The 23,328-nt window shown below is 56.6% G+C and overlaps 1 protein-coding gene across 15 annotated transcripts in view; it reads right to left on the bottom strand.

Annotated features, from left to right (window-relative positions):
• Nucleotides 1-23,328, bottom strand: part of BRD1 (bromodomain containing 1) — a 50,408-nt gene that overhangs the window by 9,064 nt on the left and 18,016 nt on the right. For 6 of the 15 annotated variants that reach the window (XR_010411262.1, XM_064590461.1, XM_064590466.1 and 3 more), the window contains 6 exons: nucleotides 15,904-16,060; nucleotides 10,449-10,580; nucleotides 9,894-10,022; nucleotides 9,171-9,483; nucleotides 7,072-7,332; nucleotides 926-1,423 (listed from right to left, as the gene is read on the bottom strand). Coding sequence is in view for 11 of the 15 variants with exons in the window: in XM_064590461.1 (XP_064446531.1) it covers nucleotides 926-1,423; nucleotides 7,072-7,332; nucleotides 9,171-9,483; nucleotides 9,894-10,022; nucleotides 10,449-10,580; nucleotides 15,904-16,060 (1,490 nt within the window). In the remaining 4 variants the exon portion in view is untranslated. The remainder of the gene's footprint in view (nucleotides 1-925; nucleotides 1,424-7,071; nucleotides 7,333-9,170; nucleotides 9,484-9,893; nucleotides 10,023-10,448; nucleotides 10,581-15,903; nucleotides 16,061-23,328) is intronic. The other 9 variants (XR_010411261.1, XR_010411260.1, XR_010411263.1 and 6 more) reach the window with 6 other exon arrangements.

The following is a 23,328-nucleotide window of genomic DNA, read 5'->3' as shown; positions in this document are numbered from 1 at the left end:
CGTCCACGCAGCTACGCCCACGGCACGACACGCTCTGCTCGCTCCTCGTGCGGTGACCGGGCCTCGGCGCGCACACGCGACACGCACAGTCCTTCCCCGAGCCTGGCTAAGACAGACCGCAGCGCGGTCTCGGGAGGCTCGCAAGCACTGAAGCGAGCTCCGTCTGCAGCCTATGAACCCCCCGCGCAGCTTCACGTTACTCGGAAACAAGAAAAAGGCTTTAACCCACCAAAACAGAAGCACGAGAACAGAGAATTTCTGTAAAATTAAGTGAACGTACAAAAAAGTTTTCCACACGTTAAAACAAAATCCAGAAGAGATTATCGGGGCAACAAAAGGAATCGCGCGTTAGCTGCCGTGCAGGGAGCGCACCCCCGCGAGAAGGCCGCCCCGGCGGAACGCGCTCCCGTGTGTCGCCGTGACAGGTGGACCCGCGGCGAGAACCCAGAGGACGCACACGTTCGGCCGCAACCGGGAACGACGAGCACTCGCGCTGCCTGGCGGCTCTCGCCCGGAGCTGAGGAACAGGCGGCCTCCCGCGAGCCCCGCTCGGCGCGCGTGTTCGGGAGCCTCGAGGACAGTATTGCTTCAGCGGCCCCCGGACAGGACGTCCCCTCAGCCCCGCAGCCGGGGCCACACAGGACAGCGAAGGGCCGTCACGCCCCCCTCCGAGCCCCGGGCCGCGCCACCGGGCGGGCTCCCAGAGCCGGACGCGGCCACTCACGCGCCACCCGCGGAGCGGGACGCAGCGCATGCGCGACATGAGCCCGCCAGGCCACCCCGGCCCCCGGCCCCCCGCGATGGCGCCCCCTCCAAAGGGACGCCGCAGCGGCCCCTGGCCCGTCCACTGCCAACCGCAGCGGGGCCCGCGCCCGGCGGCCGACGGCCCCGGAGGAGAGAGATCGCGGCGCTGCGTGGCATTTACCTGTGTCCAGGCGCTTTCCCGGGGACCCCTCCTCCACCTCAGAGTCGCCGCAGGTGCTCCGCGACCTTTTTCTTGGCTGCAGAAGAGTCTCCAACCTCGGAAGGACTACAGACAAAAAGGTTTTGGTCCCTAGCTGAGGAGAAGTTGGCTGGGTTTCAGTGTTCTTGGCAGACTTTGGGGGGCTTACACTTTTCGATTTGCAGAAGAGAACAGAGGTGCGTCTGTTTACATCGCTTGCTGGCTCCGCCACCGCGGAGGCCGCCGCCGCCGGCGCATCGCCAGTACTGGCGAGGGTGGGCTCTGGAGGGTGTCCGATTACCAGTGCGCTCTGAGTGCAAGTGCTATGTGATTCATTATCAAATGTGACTCTTTTGAATAGTTTACTCTGCTCTGGGTTGAGTTCTACTGGTTTGAGGGTTGGTGGTTCTGAATTAGTCTCCGAGTTTGAAGGAAGAGGTAATGCATCTGATGGTTCAAGTTTAGGGGGAGATTTATCTCCTGAAAAAATTATAAATAAAGTGATTTTTGAAAACTGATAATTATAAAATCTATTATAAAACTTACTATAACTGTGAAGTCCACCAAAATACTAATTCAGTTAAGGAAACAAAGCATCACACATACTGTCTGCAAGCAGTGAGGGGCCGCAGCAGCCCGGGCCCGGGGCCGTCGGGGACACTGCGCACTTCCCTAACACCAAAGACTGAGGTGGCCTGGCGCCCGGGCTCCAGGTGCGCAGGGGTATCGAGTTACTCTCCGACGACGACTGTCGAGGATTTCCTCCACATTCGCCAGTATTAACACATCATTCCAGTTCATGACAACGTCTGCAATCAACCATTCACTTACCTTGAGGAAGAAAAATATTTCACATAACTAGGGGGCTAACCGGGCATTCCCACACAGTCCTGACCTGGGCCACATGGTCAGCAAGCAGGACACGAGCATGTAAATCTGACTTCTGACCAGGGTGTTCTAGGTTGATGGTAAGGCCCATCTGATGAGTGGCGGGTGGCTGTGAATGTCTCACGGGAGCAGGAAAGCCTCCCACTCGGTTCTCCACCACCCTCTATGCCACGCTCTGAAATGTTATAACGTAGATTCTTTTTCTCGAATCTGACTTTAAAAATAAAAAGTCTTTGGAAGCAGACTATCTTTGCCTCATTTAAAAGGCTTCTTAAAACTATTAACGTAAAAACAAGACGTCTGAAGACCCGCGGAGCAGAGCTCTATCCCAGTGCCCAGAGAGGAGGTCCTCCAGGGACCAAGCGGGCTGGCTGTGCGAGGGTGCAGCCCTCGGGGACAAGCCACTGCTTTGGGCTCCAAAACATATGATGTAAAACCAAGAATAACAACTGAAATGACCCTAAGTGGTATATAGATCCCAAGTACAGTTCTTGTTTTACTAAATCTGCAAACTGCCCCAAAACTGCGTAAAAATACCTAAGAAGGTAGTATTTTAAATCCGGTCGTTTTGAAAGTGGAAAGCTGCACAGCTCCTGGGTCCCACCTACATCTCAGAGCAAATAAATGTCCTGAGAATCCTCCCTAAGGAACACGAGAAGGAGCCAAGCAAGGCTCAAGCCGCCGGACCGGCGGTGGCTCTGCTCGTCCCAGACACAGCCCTGTTTGGCAATGCCCCTCGGTGCTGGACACAACACGTCACAGGGGACCCAAACCCCGAGGGAGGGTTTCCTCAGCAGAAGGCCGCGTGAGAGTCTGCGGCAGATGGGACCCAAGTCCTCCCGCGCCCACGCCCCCCGCACGGCTGCACCGCTGCCTCAGTGGACCGTCCAGCATCCGTGACGCGGGAACACCGAACCGCGAGCCACACTGACTGACACGGGGCAGACTTCTTCCTGCCCGTCCCTTCAAGTCCCTAACGGGTTTAGGAAAATAACATTCACAAACCACCCAGGGAGACTGAGCACATGAAAACTGGAGAGCACGAGAGATGCTGCTGCTGGGAAGCTTTTCCAAGAACCCCGAGGCCGAGCAGGCACTCGCATCCGCAGCCCGCGTGTAAGGAACCACCGCTGCCCCTTCCCCGAGCACGGGCCTCAGTTCGCCCCCTGCCTCTTGCCCTCGCCTCTGGCCTCCCCCTCGGGCCCCCAAGCCGGGCTCCCATCCTGACCACTGCACCAGGAGTCCTGCCGCAATCCCTGCGGCCAGCGTGGGGTCGCGGCCATGGCCAGCAGTCCGCCTCCCTCTTAGCCAGGTGGGCCTCAGCAACAGCAGGCAGCGGCTGCTAGAGCCCGAGGGAGTCCCTCCCTCCGAGGCTCTCCCGAGCCCCCTCCTCACATGCCCCGTCCACGCTGCCACCTCAGACTCCTGCCCTGGCTCAGCCCCCCAAGCCTGCCCATCCCTGTCTGGGCAGCCGGCTGCCAAGGCGCCCACATCCCCGGCCAGGTACACAAGGCCCTGGACCACCAAGGCCCAGGCACACCTTCTCCTACGTTTCATGCTCAGCCCACAGAGCGCTTTCTCCTGCCCTCACGTCCTTCGCCAGGCACGAAGATGAAGACGTCATCAGAGGGGCCTCCCAACCCCTCCTTCTACCCAAAGGTGGCCTACGGCACAGCCACAACCACTCTGCCTGTCCAACGTCCCCACTCTGCGGTCGGCCTGGGCAGCTCACTGGAAGCATTTCTGAGGCATGAAGGGGCGGGAGGATGCGGGCTACTCAGGTGACCAGGTGCAAACCACGGCCACCACCAGCTGCCACACCACAGGGGCTGCTGGAGCCCTGGGCCTCGCTCTCCTCATCCATGAGAAGAGAAAAGAGCGGGGCGCCTGGGTGGCGCAGTCGTTAAGCGTCTGCCTTCCGCTCAGGTCATGGTCCTGGGATCGAGCCCCGCGTCGGGCTCCCTGCTCAGCAGGGAGCCTGCTTCTCCCTCTCCCACTCCCTCTGCTTGTGTTCCCTCTCTTGCTCTCTCTCTCTGTCAAATAAAATCTTTTAAAAAAAAGAGAGAGAGAGAAAAGAGCGCCTGTGCCTGGTGAACCCTGTGGCTGCGCCACTGGGCCCGTCAGCCGGCAGCCCCCTGCTGCCCGGCCCTTCAGGGCAGACGTGCCCGGTCAGGACCCTGAGCTGAGACCACACTAGAAGTTAATACGCAAATGTGAACGTTCTCGTGAGAAGTCACTGGCTGCTAAGAATCGTGTCATTTAAGTGCATATGAGAAATGCTCTATTACATCAAAGCCCAAAATTCCACTTCCTCACAAGAGCGACACGGTTCCCCATAAAGAATCTGAAACTAGCTCCTCTGGAAAATCCAAGAGGCAGTTCCATCTGCACATCAGCCGCTCGCCAACTACACCGACCGCATGCGTCCACAGCAAAGCCACAGAGAACCTGGGCAGGCTCCAGCATGCGGCACCGGCCTCCCGTGACCGACTGCGCGCTGTCTTACCACCCCCGCCTCAGCTTCCTCCTCGCAATCCTCGAAGGAGAAAACAACACCTACGCGCACTGCAGACTAGGCTACCTTCTGTAAACAAGAAGCATGACAGGTCCTCTCCCGCTCCAACGGGACCAGCCAAACCACAGCTCTCGGCTGCACCGGACTAGAGCAGGCCTAAGGGGGCCTGGGGGGGGCCTGAGGGAGCCTGGGGGGGTGCGGCGTGAGGTAGCCTGAGGGGGCCTGAGGGAGCCTGAGGGGGCGGGGGGGCGCCTGCGGGAGCCTGAGGGAGGCCCTGAGGGAAAGACAAAGGCATGGTCCTGAAACCTGAGAACAGAGCTCCAAGCACGACCTAAATCCCAGTGACTGGACGGGCAAGGCCTGGCCAGTGACTCGGTGACGGCGCTCTGCGCCCTGCCGGCCCACAGCTCACTCTTCTCCCAAAGCCACCTGTCTTCATGACTGCCCCCAGTCAGTCAACTGGGACCAAACTCTGAGTAGAAGCAGAGACTACGCTCTCTGAGCGCGCCAGCAGACAGGGACGGACGCACCAGGCACCTGCAGCCGTGACTGGGCCACCCAGCCCCGCACGTCAGCCCGGAGAACCACTGGAGCACTGCAGACAGAGCAAAGGCAGGAGCACCGGCCCCAACCACGGGGGTGCAAGGAAGGGCCACCGTCAGAGCAACACCCCGGGGTCTCCCTTCAGAGGAGGCGCCTAGCGGGCCCAACCCAAACGTAACCCCTGTTCGGTTACAAAAGAGACAGCGTGCTGAGGGGTAAGGATCACCCAGCGGTCAGGCGTCCTCAGCTTTCATCAGAAGATTCTTGGCCCTTGTCCCGCAAGAAGGATCACGAGTTCCCCTTTCTACACTAGCTCCTGGCTGTCTTCGCCAACCTTCATGAGACGACACCCCACCCCCCATCTGGAGGACCCGCTGCTGCCTCAGGGCCTCCCTGAAGGCTGCCTTCTCCCCTACACCGCTTCCACCAGCCGCCAGTGAAAGGCCCTCTCCATGTGGATTCCAGTCCATCTTTTGTCAGATCTCCCTGCTGTCTTCCTTCCAAATGACCCCAGCACCTCAGAACAGCAAATGTGGGCTGGAGTGGGGGGTGTCCGCCTGGCGGGGAACCTAAGCTGCAAGATGGCTGGGATGACTGGGGAAGACACTGCGTCCAGACAAGCGCCCCCGGCCCAGCCCCCATCGATGACGGTGAACGAATGGTTCACAAGCTTTCCCCAAACTCCCTCTTTTTGGAGCAAATAACATACGAAGAGTGGTTTCCCACAAAGAGAAAAGGATCAGCTCAGCCAGAGTGACAGCTCAGGCAGCGGGAGGGGACTGGACGGGACAAAGGTGTGCCTCCCACTCCAGGCCTAACAGCTGGGGCCACCCTGGACCCCAAGAACCGTGAGGGTGCAAAGAGGGGGAAGCCAGCATCAAAGCCTGGAAGAGCAGGTGCTCTTCAGAACAGAACTGTCCAGGGGCGCCCGGGTGGCTCAGTCAGTTGAGCGTCCAGCTCTTGATTTTGGCTCAGGTCATGACCTCAGGGTCGTGAAATCGAGCCCCATGTTGGGCTCTGTGTTGGGCATGGAGCCTGCTTGAGATTCTCTCCCTCCCTCACTCAGAAAAAAGAAAAAAAGAAAGAAACCACCAGAACTGTCCTTCCTTTCCCAATGAAGCCTCTCCTCTCTTCCTATCACCCAAAAGGAAGGTTGTTCTAGAGTCTGCATCTCACCCTAGGGAAGCCTAGTCAGAGACACCGTGAAATGAACGAGGGAAAGCTGCATGAACAATTCTGAGTTGTATGCACAAGAGGCCACTTCCCAGAAGAAAGAGGCTCGAGGGCTGTAGCTCTTGTCTCCGGCAGCAGGACCCACAGGAGCAGTGACACGGGAGGACTGGACCGGCTGCACCGCCGAGCACCCACGCGGGGAACACAGCGGGGCTGCCGCGCTGATACGGATGCCCACAATGAGGTTACCGCTCTTGCTGCTCTAATGTGGACGTGCCAAGAAAAAACGCAGACTACGAGGCAGACTGCCAGCGTTCTCTTCCGTGAAACTAAAACGTGTGGACTCTTCTCTACCAAAACCGAGAGCATCTTCTACCAGGTTCTCTGGGCTCCAACAACTGGGCTACAGTGCCCCCCCGACAGGCCGTGTCCCGAGCACAAGGCCCGCCACCCGCGGCCACCGGCAGTTTCCGTTAGCACTGGGCTTCCCCGGGGCTCCCTCGGGGCGGGTGGGTTTCCTCTCCTCATTGACTTCCTATGCACAGAAACGTGCTCGATGCCCAGCTCCTCTCCCAGACACGCGCCCCAGGAAAGGCCACCAGCTCTCGCCGCTGTGCATGTGACGTGCCGGGACGCCCAGGAGGCAGCTCCAGATCAGATCCCTGCTCCCTGGTGACAGCTGTGCGTCACCTGCCACCCTTCAGACATCAGAGAGGAGCATGCACCTGACGGGGGCATCCCAGCCCTTTCGAAAGCTGACATGACCAGCAAAAACCATCCCTCTTGTCCCGTAAGCCACGTCTACTAGACGGTGGACGAGGCCTAAACCACGCTTTTTAAATAGCGTTTCAAAAACAGCTTGAGAAATAGAGCCTTATTCTGTGTCTACAGCTTTGTGACTGTGTAAGTGCCACGATGCAGCAGGGACGGCACCCCACTGTGACAGGAAACCAAAGCCCGGCGGGGGCTCCAGGGGGTCAGTGAGGACCAACACTCAGCACGTGCTTACCTTCCTCCCCCGTCTCCTGCCCCAGCTGAGCACCTTCCTCTTCAAAGCTTCCAATACCTGATTCCGCAGGCGGGGGCTGGCTGTGCTGCTGGCTCAGTTTGTTTCGAAGGACAGCAATCTCCTTTCTCAGGAGCTTGGCCCGCTTGCTCCGAGACCCGCTGGACTTCATGGCGCACGTGAGGTCCAGCTTGTCCAGCAGCTCTCGCAGCTGCTCCTCCAGGACCATGTGGGCCCTGTTGGCCGGGTTCAGCAACCTGTCCACTGGAGTCAAAGGACACTTCGTCAGTCATCTACCACGCTGCCCCCGAGACCACCTCACTGGCATCGGCCCCGCCCGCGGGAGCCCCAAATGCCCTCCACGCTCCCTGCAAACCCACGACGGGCCGCTGCCACAGGGAGACACACTTTCACCCAGTGGGCGTCAGGACGCGCCTGCAGGCAAGTTTCTACGTCCACGGCGGGGCGGCCAGGCGCACGGGGACACAGTGCACTGAGGCAGGGCTAGCGCCTCTCCTCGTGTGCACCCGAACCAAGGCCCTAAGTGAGGACCAGCGGCCGGGCCAGAAGAAGGCACAACAGGATGACCCCCAAGGGAGGCACGCTCCACTGACCACATGCACGGGGCCACCCACACAGACAGGGCCTCAGGTCTGAGCCGGTCTACAGACGCAGGCCGCCGTGTGGCTTTACTACAACTGGGCCACACAACGCACAGACCATTCTCAACTCCAGGCATATTTACTACAAAAAACCCTAGCAACTTTAACTTAAGCAAAACAACAAAATCTATGAAACACAAGTTACCTGAAATTAGTGAAAGGTGGCTAAGAAAAAAACAGCTCTTTCAAACTAAGACAAAACCAGGAGTGAGAGAGATGGGAAGGAAGGTGGAAAGAGACCGAAACCACAGCACATCCACCAGGAGCGAGTGACACCTTCCTTCAGAAACAAGCGTTTACTAAAAGCATCTGCGCTTTTCACAAAGGAATGAGACATTAATATCGCAAAAGAAATAAGAATGCTTAAAACCTAACAGCCTGGCTTGCATCCATACGGTCTCTAACAAAATTTCACAAATAACGGCCTCAAAAACGTGCAAATAAACAAAATTGTGTCATTTGAAGACCCTCAGATCTTTACCCTTTAAGCAGATGAGGGACAGCTGTGTGTGCACCGCCCACCAAGAGGCAGCCCACGGGCCTCGGCACAGCGTGGACGGATGAAGGCGGCCAGGGCCCGTGCGGACTGCGTGGGGAGGGCGGGGGGAGCACCCGCTGCCCGGAACACGTGTTCCGCCAGCTCCACCATCTCCCCGCACAAATGCGGAAAAAATTAACACTTCTCATCCTTGAGTTTATCCCTAGTGAAAACGTGGGTGCTGGACTTTCCTGAGGAGGCCCCACGGTGACCCATTTGCCCATGTCCTCAAGCCCACAAGCCCCTTCCTGTTCCAGGGAGGCTGCACGGCGGCCGGAGCGTCGTGGCCAGGGCAAGGCACCGGGAAGGCAGCCCCCACCCATCTCCAAGGACAGGAACAAGCGAACGGACCGCCGTGCCCCATCTGAGAGGCACGCGGCGGCGCTCGGACGGCTGCAAGGCCAGAGTCCGGGGGGCTGGGCACACGCCCACTCCTGGGGCCTTCTCAGCCACAAGACGTCATTGGAATTGGATTAAAACCCACCCAGAGTGTAGCCGCCAACTAAACTGCTTCCTGGTCTGTATCATTCAGACCCAGGCAGTCCCCTACGGGGCCACTGCCCACGTGTGTCTCTCTAATGGGTCCCTAAAACACACCTGGTCTGAACAGAAACGTGCTAGGGGTATAAAATACACGCTGCGTGGCAAAGAAAAATTAAAAAACAATGGAAAACGTAATCAGTAATTTTTACGGTGGACTATGTGTTAAAAGCACAATATGTTAGGAGCGCTAAGTTAAAGATAACATCTTTAAAGTAAATTCCTTCTCTTTCTTCATGAGACTACCGGAAAACGTACGGTCACATATGCGGCTCGTGTTCTAGTCCCACTGGGCCGTGCGGACGAGGTCTGCGGGCAAGAGCGTGCTCCCACCTGGGCCTGTGCTCGGGGCTGGTGCTTACCGTCGTCCCAGGAGAAAGGCCGCCGGGGGGCCGCAGCAGGCCGCTCAGGCAGGTGCATCCCCGAGGCCTCCTCGAAGCCGATGCTGTCCGCCTGGCGCCTGGCCTGCCTCAGAACGACACCGCCCTGATCGCGCAGCCTCACGGCGGCTCTATAAAACACCGTGTCCTTGGCGTTGTACTTCATGCAGTTATCTACAATGAGATTAAAATCCTCCTCAAACTCAGTGAGGTGTCTATACCCTTGAGCTTCTAACCGTTTCCTCATTGTGGCAAAGTCCATGGGATGTTTAATGTGATCCAAATAATCTGGTACCTAATTTCAGGGAGGAAAAATAAGCATTTACAAACAGAGAAGGACTCTTATTCGTTCTATATAACCCCATACACCCACTACTTAAGGTATGAGACGCACCACACGCACACCCCACATCCTGCCGGGGACCCCTCTGACTCAAGCTCCTCAAACCGAACACACAGCAACTGGTGCAGTCGTCTGGGCAGAGCCGCCGTCCACGGACAGCTTCTCTCTAAGGGGGAACTCTGGCCTCTCATTTCCCCTACTTTACAGTGAAACCTACCACTTTTACAACTTAAAAGGAAACGTGTTAAATAAAAATGAAACACTAGGAGACAAGTAATCGCACCCCTGTACCTAGTGAACGGTTACTACTTAAGTAGCAGAGTGCGCCCCGTCCCGAGCGAGCCGAGCGTGTGAACACTCACCTCCTTCAGGCTCACCGGCTGGGCAAATATCCGAGCCGGGTCCTTCTCCTGCAGCTGGTCGAGGACGGAGCGCAGCAGCACCGTGAGCGGGGTCAGCCGCAGCTCCAGGGCCATCTGCTCCACCTTCACCTGCAGGACACGGCACCTGGCTGTAATGCTCACCAGCGACCGTCTTGGAAAGGCTGCACTCCTGCCCACCCCCCCACCCCCCCACAGCCCCTCCAAGGGCCCACGTCAAATGCTCTGGCACACTCCGTCTCAGCGGCCACCCCACCACTGCCCAGCACCTCTCTCCACGCACCACACACCTGGCACCCCCCCAAACACCCACCACGTGCCGGCCACGCTCCCCCGCATGGCACCCCCAGCCTCCTTCAAGACAGAGGTCAACGTCCCCCCTCGTCCTGCTGCCCGCGACCCTGGCCCTGGGGAGGAGGATGGGTGGAAAGGCGGGGGCAAGGTCTGCAGGTGCAGCCGGCTGCAGGCGCCCACGGGGGAAGCCCACGCGGGGTACCACCCCGCCCTGGGGAAGCCCCAAGGGGCGCGGAACCTCACCTGCTCTCGCTTGAGCTTTTCCCGCTTGCGCAGGAGCTCGATCAGCAGGCGCGCGCGCTCCAGGTCGTGCCGTAGTCGCTGCCAGTACTTCAGCTTCTCTTTGGCAGCTTGAATCTCCTCGTCGTTTTCTCTCTGAGAAGAGGAATCCAGAGTCAGACGAAGAGCCACTCGAACCCGGAGCCGCCCACGGAAGCCCAGCCAGGGCGCCAACCAGCAGGGCCGAGGAGGCCCAGAGCAGACGTCCCCGTGCACGGACTCGCCCCGCGGGCTCCCTATGAGGCCGGCATGCTCCGGACCCAAAGTGCGGGACGGCCGTGCGCCACGCACAAGTTCAGGGACTGGCGTCTTGACCCCGGCACAGGAGGAGCTCAGGTGAGCAGGGCACTGTCGCCTCCCCTCCTGGACACCGGGAATGGACGGAGCGGCCCGGGGAGCAAACACCAGGGACACGCCCACACCCAGGGGGAATGAAACTGGCACGCTTGGGGTCACCACTTGAGCGCCGTCTCCTTCCTTGGCAAAACACACGTGCCGCTGACCTCAACACAGCCCTTGACTGACCCACTTCCATTCTAGCGCTTTCAAAAATAAACATGCCATATGCAGAGAGCAAGCAGATGGCAGCCCCCTCCCGATGCACCTCGGACCGCGACGCAGGAAGAGCTGTTCTGTCCATGACGGGGACGTCCCCACACGACGGCCAGAGAGACCCTCCCAGCACGGGGCAACACGCAAACTCCAGGAAATCACAACCCAAGGTCCCCCATGCTGGCACAGCATCTGGACAGCCCCACAAAGGCCAGAGCCGGGAGCTGAGCACCCCCTGGGTCTGCGCAGCGGCTGAAGGCCCCTTCTGCCCAACCACAGCTCCTGGGGCAGGCCCAGCGCAGACGGTGGAGGATGCAGCAGTCGGGGCGCTCTTCCCCCTGCCCCTGAACCCCAGCTCCGCTGAGATGCTCCCATCTGTCCCCGTGCAGTCTTCCAACACGTGCCCGGGCCTCCTGATCACAGCAGCCCAGGATGCCTCCTGCAAGTGCACGCGCACGTGACCCCAGGCGGAGAGAACGTCCCCACCCCCGGTGGCTTTACCTCACCGTTCTGCAGACACACACTACAGCCTCGGGCAAGGCGCTCACCGTCCAATTCCGGGACATACACCACACGCGTCAGATCCCCCCCTCTCTCTGGACGGCCCTGCCCCTAAGGTTCCCAGCCCACCACATCCAGACAGAGCTGAAAAAGCACACCCACCAGGCAGGGCCCCACCCCCGGCACCCCTCACTCCCCGTCTCAATGCTGAGCACCCGGCAGGTGACAACTGCCGAGATTTGACCCTGTGGCCGCACACACATGGGGCTGTGACACGGTGCCCTCACTTCAAGGTCTGTGGGCAGAGTCACTGGTGAGGCTACCAGGATCCCCCCCACCCGCTACCAAAGGGATGGGAAGGCTGGGCCAGGCCCCCGCTCCAGGTTCTCCCGCCCCACCAGTGCCAATCAAAGAGCTTGTGTTAATGGTATTTAAAAGTCTCAGGCACTGGGGCGCCCAGCTGGCTCAGTCGGTGCAGCGCCCGACTCCTGATCTGAGGGTCGTGAGTTCGAGCCCCACAGTGGGCGTGGAGCCTACTTAAAAAAAAAAAAAGAAAATCGTCAAAGTCTCAGACGGTAAGTAGGCATTAACAGTGACATCAGCTGCGTAAACAGGGCCAATAAATACATTAAGTAGATTTAGAAAACCAAATTACCCCAAAGCATCTGAAAATCCCCTTGTCCATTGGTTTGAATAAACACTCCGAAAACATCAACCAAAAGGACACTGAGCCTGGCAATCCCACGAAGCAGAACGTGGTAGGTGCCCCCCACCCGCTGCGCTGCCCATGGCGCTCACGGTCCTGTCTGGAAGACAGCGTGCACAGCCATGGAGGGTCCTGCAGGACAGGACCCGACTCTGACGTGCACGGCTTCAGCAAATTCATCAACGCAAAAGGGCCTGAGTTTCCTGACTCTGCTGTTTAGAGAGCTTTACTTCCTCCATAAAAACCTACCCGGGAAGACTCCATGAAGTGGAAGAAAAGCAAAGTGGTTTCTGGTACCGAAAAGCTATCAGGAAAGAGAATTTTAGAAGACCATGTTTACAGCTTCCACCTGGCAAACGGGAAGATGCTGGATGGAGGGGATAGGGCAGGCCAGCCCGAGGAGGTGAGGACCCCAGCACATCCACCCGAGTCCCAGGGCACTACCAAGGACTTAAGCCCCAAGAGGCAGTGCTCCCTGCCCCTAAAAAGCAGGACGCATGGAGGCGCCCAGCCCTGGGGCTGAACCTTGCGCCCACAGCAGCAGGGTGGATGCAACAAGCTCAGCCCCAGCACAGCAGGGTGATCGTGTTGTCCTAAAGCCACCAGAGAGGACACGGAGATGCCATCAGAGGGAAGCATCGCAGCACTCGCCCACCGACCCTCACCCCAACCAGGGTCTGAGGATGGTGGAGGACGGGCTCTGGAGACGGTGCCATGAAGGCCCCAGGAAGGTGCCCACAGGGACCCCGCGCTCGAGGCCAGACCAGAAGAGCTGAGCCAACTCCTCCAAGACCACCATGCACAGCGGCGTCCTGCAGCACCAACCTGAGGGCCCGGCCCCCGAGGCGCCTTGTCTGCCTGGATGTGGGGGACCTCACTCTCAGACCAGCTGGTCCCGCCTGTTTGTGTGTCTGTCTCCCCACCAGAAGGTCAGCCATGGGAGGGAAGGGCTGCACCTGACCTCCTCCACAGCCCGGCCCAGAGTGGGCACCCAGAAATACAGAGAAACGAGTCAAGTTAAACCCGAACATCAAATATATGTCCCAATTTTCAAAAACACAGGAACATCACACCAAGCCCACATGTTCCATGTGGAAGATTACTGTTTGGGACCCTGCAAAGTCATCAGCACCTACGGGGTGAAGCAGGGAAGGGCAGTCTGGGTGCAGACCTTCCATAGAGCAACTCCGGGGCGCCTATGCAGGCCAAACAGGGGGCTTCCAACAACCACGTCACTGACTCGCCCTGCAGGAATCCACCCCGCAGGTCGCCCCAGGTGCACACCAGGACACCCACATTCAAGCTGTACAGACAAACTCAAGTCCAGGCAGTCCCTTCTGCCGAGGACACGGACATTTCCACAGCTCATGTTCCCGTCCCTACACAGGTATTTCGCATGTGGCAGCCCCAGGCTGGTTGCTCCCACTGGCCCACGTGTCCCATGGGCACAAAGCCTGGACGGGACACCAACACCATTCCCAAAGGGGAGGAGGGACGAACAGGCAGCTCATCACTGAAGCAGACATCGCTAACAAAGACCTACAGTGGCATGTGGTTTCGCATGGATTCTGAGGCCCCAGACCCAAGCGTGTGCAGGAGGCACACGGCCCCCACAGTGGGCAGTATGCACACCACACAAGGGATACATCCACACGAGTCCGCAGCCCCAACGCACCTTGGGACAGTCAAGCAGCCTGGCCTCACATGTGTACGCGTCCAGCGTCACCGAGATCTCAGACTAAGTGAGCCCCCTTCACTATACTGGAATACCCCACCCAGCAGCCCCTGGCCCAGCAACCTCGGACACCCATGGGATGTGAGTCAGATAGTGCTGAGGGCACCAGGCACTTGGCGTGGACCACCGGGGGGAGGGTCGGCCCAATCACTGACCCCTCAGAGGGGCATCGGCTCCAAGAAGCATGCCCTTCCTTTCCCAGACATGGAAAAGGGTCAAAGGCAACCCCACAGAGGGCCAGAATCTTCAGCTTCTCCATGGCTTTCAGAAAGTATAAAAAAGATGTTAAAACCCACGAAAAACTTTTTTAACTGAGTATTTAAATGTGTTAGTATTTTGCCTCTTTTTGTCACCAGAGAATCAAGTAAGTTAAGATGAAGGGTTCCCCAGGAATGGCACCATCATCCAGGGCGGGGGCAATGAGAGAGGGTCACACTCGACCTGGGTTTCGAGCTGTGACCAAGGCGGAGGGACAGCAGACGGGAGCTACCTCTGCTGGTGAAGGGGGTGAACGGGGTGTCAATTCACTCCACAACCACACACTCCCCTAGGCCGTCACTCTGCCGGCGCTGGGCGGGTGGCAACGCGAGGGAGGGTACGCGCCTGGCACAGCCAGGCCGCCTCCAGGGAGCTGCAGCCCAAGCCCAGAACAGCGCAGACGGGGTGACTCCACCCTGAGAGAACCCCACCAACCAGGAACCCGGTGGATCCAGGGAGCACAGCGTCCACCGCATCTGACAGTGTGCCCTCCGACACACTCAGCCCCCTGGCGACTCAGGATCGAGAGCGAGCGAGAGAGCGAGCGAGAGCAGACCCTTTAAGAGGACAGCAGCATGGCAGCCAGGCGGCGATCCGACATGGACTCACAGGAAGGACAGTTTCTGCTGCGCCCAGCGTGTCAGACAAAGAGCAATGAGGGGACTCCACTCTCTGCCATGTCCTCCGGGCTTCCTAGCCTGAGCAGGTGGCCTAGCCCAACAAGTCACGGACACAGCTCCCCTACAAAGCTGCCCACTCCCCACAACACTAAAGTGTACTAATCAAGAATTTGGGGCAATGTGCCGAAGAACCATTTTTGTCTTCCATTTATGTCTGTGACATCTCACGGAGCCAATTTCTTACTTTCTAAATCCATTCTTCCAGAACCGCATCACACGCTCAGATGGTTCTACAAAACCAGATGTACTAGAACACAAGAGCTGGTTTGGTTTTGTTCTTTTAAAAAGCAAATCCCGGGACGCCTGGGTGGGGCTCAGTCGGTTAAGCGCCTGCCTTCGGCTCAGGTCATGATCCCGGGGTCCTGGGATCGAGTCCCGCATTGGGCTCCCTGCTCCGCGGGGAACCTGCTTCTCCCTCTGCCTCTGCCTCTCTTTCTCTCTCTATCTCTCATGAATAAATAAATAAAATCTTTAAAAAATAAATAAATAAAATAAATAAAAAGCAAATCCCGTCTCTTCTCACACATCTGGGCTCCTGTCTCCCTCCCTCCCCACCGTGGTCAACGTGCAGCGGGCCTTCAGAGCAAGGCCCTAGAAAAAAACCACTCCTTGCACGTTTGAAAACCCAAACTCCCAGCCCAGCCCACAGACCCAGTCCTAGGGGCCCAAGTCTCACCTCCTGCCGCTCCCTCCCCCGGCATGCCCACCCCGCATGACCAGTTTGGTAACGACTTCCCTGGGCATCCCCAACACGTGCAGAAACATCACGTGGCACGGACAGATGGGAGTGGCCCACACAACCCGCAGCTTACACAGCCCGGGACAGACACGGGTCTTGCACACCTCGCACCGGACGGAATGGGGGCTCGCAGACCAGAGCCTGGGGCCTGACGGGCTGGCAGCACATGCAGCCTACGGTGGCAGGCGCTGCTCCTGGGAGTCGCCGGGCCGGCCCAGTGTGTCAGGGGGGCAGGAGACATCACGTACCTGCTGCGAGCTCCTCTGGGACTGCAGGCTGGACTGGAGTCGCCGCAGCAGGGGGGCGCCGTTCCTCGACAGCCTTTTGAGCAGCCAGTAGCTGTGGGCTCTCTCAACAAACTGCTTCTTCCGCTGGATGGCCACCTGATTCGCAATCCTATTTAATCTAAAACACGGAAAAACTCAAGAGGTTAGCTCTAAAGGAGCACACGAACATGTTTTCATCGTGGCAACTAGAAATGACAGGGTCACTTTTCACAAACCAACGTCCATACTTTATCGTCCGCACTCAGCCATGCACACGAACTGCTGCCTCCCGCCGTCCCTGGTGCTGGACCAGCCCGACCGCCAGCCACCCACGGGTTCCACCCAGGGTAAGTCACGCCAGCGTCTACCAGAGACATTAGACACAGAGAAGGAAAATACACTGAGTGATGCTCTCACTTCCTTCCCCGTTATGCCGACCACATCCAGTGACCGTGAAAAGCTGCCGCACCAGGTAGGGGAAGGAGGGTACTGGCCCCCCTCGGTCACCTCAAGAGGGAAAGAGATGGGACAGCTAGGGGTCAGGACTGCAGACAGAGCAGCTGCTCCTCACTAGAATGACCACGGGCAGCTGCAAGTCGTGGGAGACAGCTTCCCTCCAGGGACTACAAAATGCACGAGGTTTGTGAAAACACTTGCACAGGGGGAATAATCGTTTAAAAGAGCCAGACACTTCCCCGTCCCTGCTGAAACAAAGCAATGATTCATCACTTTGCCAGACAAAGAGACTGAAAGAGAATATAAACTCAATCCTAAACTAAGAACTTAATGAAAATACAAATGAAACAAGATGCTCCTCACTATATAGCCAACATCAAAATGTCAGGATGAAACCAAGGAATTTTAAGACCAAATTTTGAAGTATGTAAATCGTTTAAGTTTTACAAAATGATCAGTGATCAAAACAGCCAGAACACCCCCAGCTCTGACACGTCCAGCTCCAGCTCATTTCAAGAATGTTCCAAATCCTGCTGCTGGTCGGCCTGCTGACTGTGAAGGACTCGCCTCCCACATGGCTGCTCTCGTCCTGGGGTCCTCGAGACCACACTCCATGCACAGAACCAACACGGCCTCTCGTGGCAAGACACAGCTCGAGTGTCTGTCCTGCAAAGGGACCCAACACTGAGGAACTGACGTAGGGGGCAGCCCCATGCCAGACACAGGTGGGGGGGCTTTGCCAGAAAAGCCCCTTCAGACCCTAAAGGAAGACGCCAAGGGCTTGTGTGGGTCAGTGCAGAACCCATGCTCAAGTCTGTCCGCAGCCTGCCCCTGAGCACAGGGCCGTGGGTCTGCGCATTCGAGGACCCTGGGTCACACGGCCTCAGCAGCAGGCAGGGGAGGACACCTGTCGCAGCGCCCAGGAGCTTCTCCCACAGAAGGTGCTGGGGAGCGCCTGGACTCTGCTCACAGCCACACGCACGACGCTCCTCGGCTGCAGGGGGGCTGTGCTGGTTCTGCTGGGGGTGGTCTGTCCGACCACTGTCAAACGAGGCACGATTCAGGTGCAGTAAGGAGCACGAACCTGAACGCACAGAGTTCAGTGGATCTCTCCACCTGTAGACAAGTGTTTTAACACAAGTACACAGTTATTTCAACAGTGAAATGAGGCAAATAGAAGTATTTTTTAGCAATCTGAAGGCTTCAAGGAAACGCATGCTTACAAAGATTCTGAACCTCATGACACAAGCCACCATCTCCTCAGAGTCTGGATCTCTGAGCATGAACAGCTCACAGACATGAGCAACGAGGCTCTGATGAAAACGTATTTCAAGGTGTCCTAGAGTATTTATTGAAAAGCTGCAGTCAACTGAGCTGATTCTACTTCATAAGCTGCACGAGTCCTGAAGGAGCAGGGTGGGTGCAGAGCGCCCAGGCACCCAGCACCTCCTGGAAGCAGCAGTGCCCACGCTGAGCACGCCCACATCAACCCTGCACCCACCCAGCCCAACAACCAACGCGGAGCGGGTGGAGGGCAGAGGAACACGCTAAACCACAGAAACGCCAGCCACACAAGCCTGGCCAAGGGGCAGGGGCCCAGGGGACTCGCAGCAGGATGGGGATCCGGCTCCCTCAACAGTTCAACTCCAAAGAGATAGAGACAAAAAGGGACCTTTACAAGAGAAGAGACAGACAGGACTCGTGCAATTTTAAAGGCATGGCACACCTTGGTGTTCAGAAAGAAGGTAAAAAGGTGAGTCCCACACAGGTGAAGACAGTGGGAGTCCCAGGGACAGGAAGGGCTGGGGGAGGGGGCGGCCAGGTTCTGTCTTCTCGAGTACATAGCAGTAACAAGGGTGTGTACCCCAGAGTCATGCATTTGTGATTCTTTCTCCTTTTGTGTTTTACTTTAAATACTTTTTTTAAAGATTTCTTTCTTTGAGAGAGAGAACACACACACAAGCAGGGGGAGGGGCAGAGAGAGAATCTTAAGACTCCCCACTGAGCAGACAGCCCGACTCAGGGCTCTATCTCACGACCCTGAGATCACGACCTGAGCCAAAATCAAGAGTTTAAACGCTTAACCGACTGCGCCACCTAGGTGCCCCTTTACTTTTTTTAAAATACGGTATTTGGCAAAGGTAATAAAATGATTAAAACTTTGATTTTCTCAAGTCTTTCTGAATACATCTCATATACAAGGTGCCTTAAAATGAAAAATAACTAGGCTTCTGGAGAAACTGAGGGAGGGTCCAACAGAAGGTCAGTTGATAAAACATCAATCTGGGACTATGGCATATAATTTGGAACAAAATGTTTTAAATTGAGTACCTGCTACGATAAAATTGCTTTTACACAATCTATTCACATACACGATCAAGCTGTAGATTCACGTCCACAGTAACAAAAACCAGGAAGAGGATTAAGGGAGAGAGCATCTCATCAGAGCAAGAAGTAAGCACATCCATCCACGGAACACAGCCATCTTTGCAGAGCCCCGTTTCCTGAAGACACGTGCCCAGCACACGCCTCTCATGGGGAAGGCACTTCAAGCCAAGGGGCATCCGTCTGCTCGAGTGCGTGCTGGCAAGGGCAGCCCCACTGGATGAGGAAGAAACCTCAACACTCGAGGCCCAGCGACGGTGGCGGAACAGTGATTGGCCCGGGGGGGCGGGGCCGAGACACAGAGTCACACAGCCTCACTACCCAGATTCCACTCAATTCACTTTCGGGAACGATGAGGCTCCTAACTTGCCTATTTTGAATATTCCAGAAATTACACCTTTTAGCTATCTGATCTTTGGGTGAAAAATGCTGGATTTCAACTCAAAAATGTGGGAGGCACTACGCTGTTTTTCAAAATTAGAATCTAATAGAATTAGATTCTATTAAATAGAATCTAAGACATTCTATCCAAAATGTCTTAGAAAGGAGAAAGGCTGACTCCGTAACGTGCTAAGCACCGCACTGAGGACAGTCGGGAAGCGCACCGCTCCCACTACCCCCGCCTCGGCTCCGGGCCACGGAGGGCAAGTCGTCGGCCCAACACCCACAACGCCCATGAGTTTCGCATCACCACGCTGTCACCTGAAACTGACAACGATGTCTGTCCAGGGCACCTGGATGACGCTGGGGGAAAGAGACAAACAAGCAACACCTAGTGAAATGGAAACAGGGAGACATGAGGAGCCACCCCTCCTGCTCCCAGAGACGGGTGAGCAAGCTCTGGCGAGCCCTGCCCAAGAAAGCAAGAGGACAGACACAGCGTAAGTGTGGAGAGGACAAACGAACCAGAAATCAGTTAAAAATGAGAATCACGAAAGCGGAGATGGGAAACCAACCCAGAAAAAACACAACTTCCCAAAACTGACTTCTGAAGCACAAAGAAAAACTCAATACATTCATAGTAGTGATTTTAGGAACAGAATCAATAGTCTAAAATTTTCCTCCTACCTCCGAAAGGAAAGGAAAAAAGACAGTTTTTCAGAAGAGGTCGGCCCCTGGAAGACCAGGCATCCAACCTCCTGCCCACAGCTGGGGAGACAGCAGGTGCGTCCCATGCTGAGGAGGCAGACGCTCCAACACACGGGCAGCAGGTACACAAGAGAAAGGCCAAACTCACTTGTGAAAATACACACAAAACTGAAACAAGTCCATTTGGGTATAAAATGACACTACCCACCATGAGCAAGGGGGTCTGTCCCAGGAAGGCAAAGGGTGGTCTTGAGATGACAAGTTCTATCACAGGCCAACGGATAAGAGGGCGGACTGTGATTATCCCAAAGGATGTGGAAAAGCAACAGGTCAACCACGACCCACAACTCACATCAAGGGGCGAGGGTCCTGCCAGAAGGGTTGGGAGAGGCTCCACCCTGAGACCTAGAGCAACATGCACACAGGGAGATGCTTCTCAAGATTGGAACCAACATAAAGATGCCCACCCTCCCTGCTCCTATGAGAACTATACAAGATATATATATTTCTTTTTTAAGATTTTATTTATTTATTTGACAGAGACAGCAAGAGAGGGAACACAAGCGGGGGGGTGGGAGAGGGAGAAGCAGGCTTCCTGCAGAGCAGGGAGCCCAATGTGGGGCTCGATCCCAGGACCCTGGGATCATGATCTGAGCCGAAGGCAGACGCTTAACAGTTGAGCCACCCAGGTGCCCCCAGGATATCTTTTTTTTATTTTTTTAAAGATTTCATTTACTTATTTGCCAGAGAGAGTGAGCGAGCAAGTGTGCAAGCGTGCCCAAGCAGGGGGAGGGGCAGAGGCAGAGGGAGAAGCAGACTCCCCGCTGAGCAGGGGGCCCCAGGCAGGACTCGATCCTGGCACCCCAGAATCACAAGCTGAGCCGAAGGCAGACACTTCACCTACTGAGCCACAGGTGCCCCTACAGAGAATATTCCTGCCAATGGAAACAAGAGGAAAATTTAAGGACTGGATGCGCACAGCCTTCATGGGGGGAGAAAAGTAGAAAACATTACTGAGTGACATCAAAGAAGATTTAAATAAACAGAAACACTCAACACTAAGCAAGGTTAGCAAGAAAAAGACGAGATGTAGTAAGTGTACAAATCATCTCCAAATTGGTCTGTAGATTCCATGGAATTTCCAAATTCCCAAAAAGGTCTGTCAAGAAACCTGACAAGATGACTCCAGAACTTACACGAAGGAACCATAGCTGAGCAAGAACCACATGCATGTGAAGAACCTGCTAAGGCTGCAGGAGGCCAAGGAAACACAGCCAGCCAGCCACCCAAGGAAGCTGGCCCGTGGCTGCAATATCTCTAGGGAGAGCAAAAACGGTCATCCACACTGAAAAATTAAACCGTACTCCTACCTCGTAAGACACTCATACCCAAGTGACTGAAGACATGGACACGAGGGACACTGATTCAACAAGTGACCGAGGCCTCCATGCACATGCTGGGACACTTCGGGGAACAGTGGCCCGCCCTGGGGGCTGACCCTCTGCAGGGAAGCCAACCACACCCAAGACACAGACGGCAAATTCAGAGAGACGGGTCGGCATGAGGCCGGAGGAGATGGCGGGACACGGACAGGGAAGGCCATTTGAAAGCTTTTAGAACATCCTGAGGCCTTCAGGGAAATGAAGGATTATTTAAGTGAGATATGACAAGAACCAACCATAAAATAAAGCAAATACACACCCATGGGCAATGAAAGGCAAACTCTTGTAAAGTGCCAGGACCATGGCAAAGATGTCTGCTCCCACCCCACCAAATCGACTCTGAGCTGGTGGTCGTGGCCTGCACCGAGCCTGGATAAAAGACAGGAAAAAAGAAGGGATGGAGAAGCCCGCCCACACGATCATTTCCTCACATACTGTCCACAAAAATAATCTAATAAACTACAATGCATTGTTATCAATCTAAGAGAAAAAAAAAAACTAACTTGAAAAAACACACTACTTACAATACTCCATTTTTTATGAGAACACCATGCACTCTCACAAGACATGAAAACAGCCCCGTGCGCAGCGAGGCGGGCCTGCTCGTGTTTATGTGACACCCGGGCCACGGAGTCCAGGCTTCCTGCGGAGACACTGCCATCTCGAGAAGTAGGCCTGGGCCTCGCACGTGGGGAGGGTGACCCAACAACAAGGGGTCGGCCCTACGCAGATCAGGGGCTCCGTAGGAACACCGCATGCTTGTCAGGCAGGGTGGCCAGAGGTGCAGGGATGGGGCGTGAGCGCTGGAAGCCATGGGGTCAGAACTGGCCCACTGACTGCCTGTGGGGGGAAGACACAAACCAGACGGGGGGGGCTACGGACTGCCAGAGGAAATACAGGGGAGCAGCAGGACCTCGGGAGAGTGGGGAGGGAGGCAGCCTCAGACCAGACCTAGGACACACAGACCACACACGAAAAGACAGTAGGATGAGCAAAGTTCCGTTCATCAAGACATGAGACATTATGGTTGTGTTCTTAAGAATTCTTACCGGGGGGGGGGGGGGGGGGGGGGGGCGGAGCAAGATGGCGGAGGAGTAGGAGACCTGGATTTCGTCTCCTCTCAGGAATTCAGCTGGATAGGGATCAAACCATTCTGAACACCTACAAACTCAACAGGAGATCGAAGAAAAGAAGAGCAACAACTCTCTGAACAGAAAAGCGACCACTTTCTGGAAGGTAGGACGTGCGGAGAAGTGAATCCCAGGCAAGGGAGGGGCCTCCGTCGGCCGCTTCTGGCAAGTGATAGAACCACAGAGCACAAAATCAGAACTTTTAAAAGTCTGCTCTGCTGAGGGACGTCACTCCGGTGGCTAAGCAGGGGGTGGAACCCTTGAGGGACAGTGTGGTCTCAGGACCCTCGGGGTCACAGAAAGACCGGGGGTGCCTGAGTGAGGCAGAGCTCCCAGATAACGGAGCAGGGAAGCCGGCTGCAGAGGCGGAGCCCAGGCGCGGGCTCTCAGCTCCGGGTTGCCATAAACCATGATCCACGGCACAGTCGGGCCACTGCTCCTCCAGCAGGGACCCAACAAGCGGCAGATCCAGGGAGACTACCCTTCCTCCCCTGGGAGAAGCAGCGCGGGAGCGCACCGCAGGGATCTGCTGGGTTTGGAGACTCCACCCGGGGTCGGGTGCCAGAGATAGAAACGCGCGGTCACAGGCCGGGTGAGCACGGAGTGCGGCCGGAGACAGTGGAGACGGGAGTGACTGGCGGCTTTTCTCTGGGGGCTCACTGAGGAGCGGGGCCCCAAGTTCTCGGCTCCTCCAGGGCGGAGATTGGGAGGCCGCCATTCTCACTCTCCGCCTCCAAAGCTGTAAGGAAAGCTCGCAGGGAGCAAAAAGCCCTGGAGAGCAAACCCGAGAAGATTACTTAGCTGGGAGGGGGCAAGGGCGGGGCAATTCCACCTCGGGCAAAGACTTTTGGAAACCACTGGAGCAGGCCCCTCCCCAGAAGATCAGCGAGAACAGCCAGCCGAGA

Source organism: Mirounga angustirostris, unplaced genomic scaffold, assembly GCF_029215605.1.
Source record: "Mirounga angustirostris isolate CCGP_5_RB_7025 unplaced genomic scaffold, mMirAng1.0.hap1 SCAF_5, whole genome shotgun sequence".
Classification (NCBI taxonomy): Eukaryota; Metazoa; Chordata; class Mammalia; order Carnivora; family Phocidae; genus Mirounga; species Mirounga angustirostris.
This window is presented reverse-complemented; position numbering and strand designations above follow the sequence as displayed.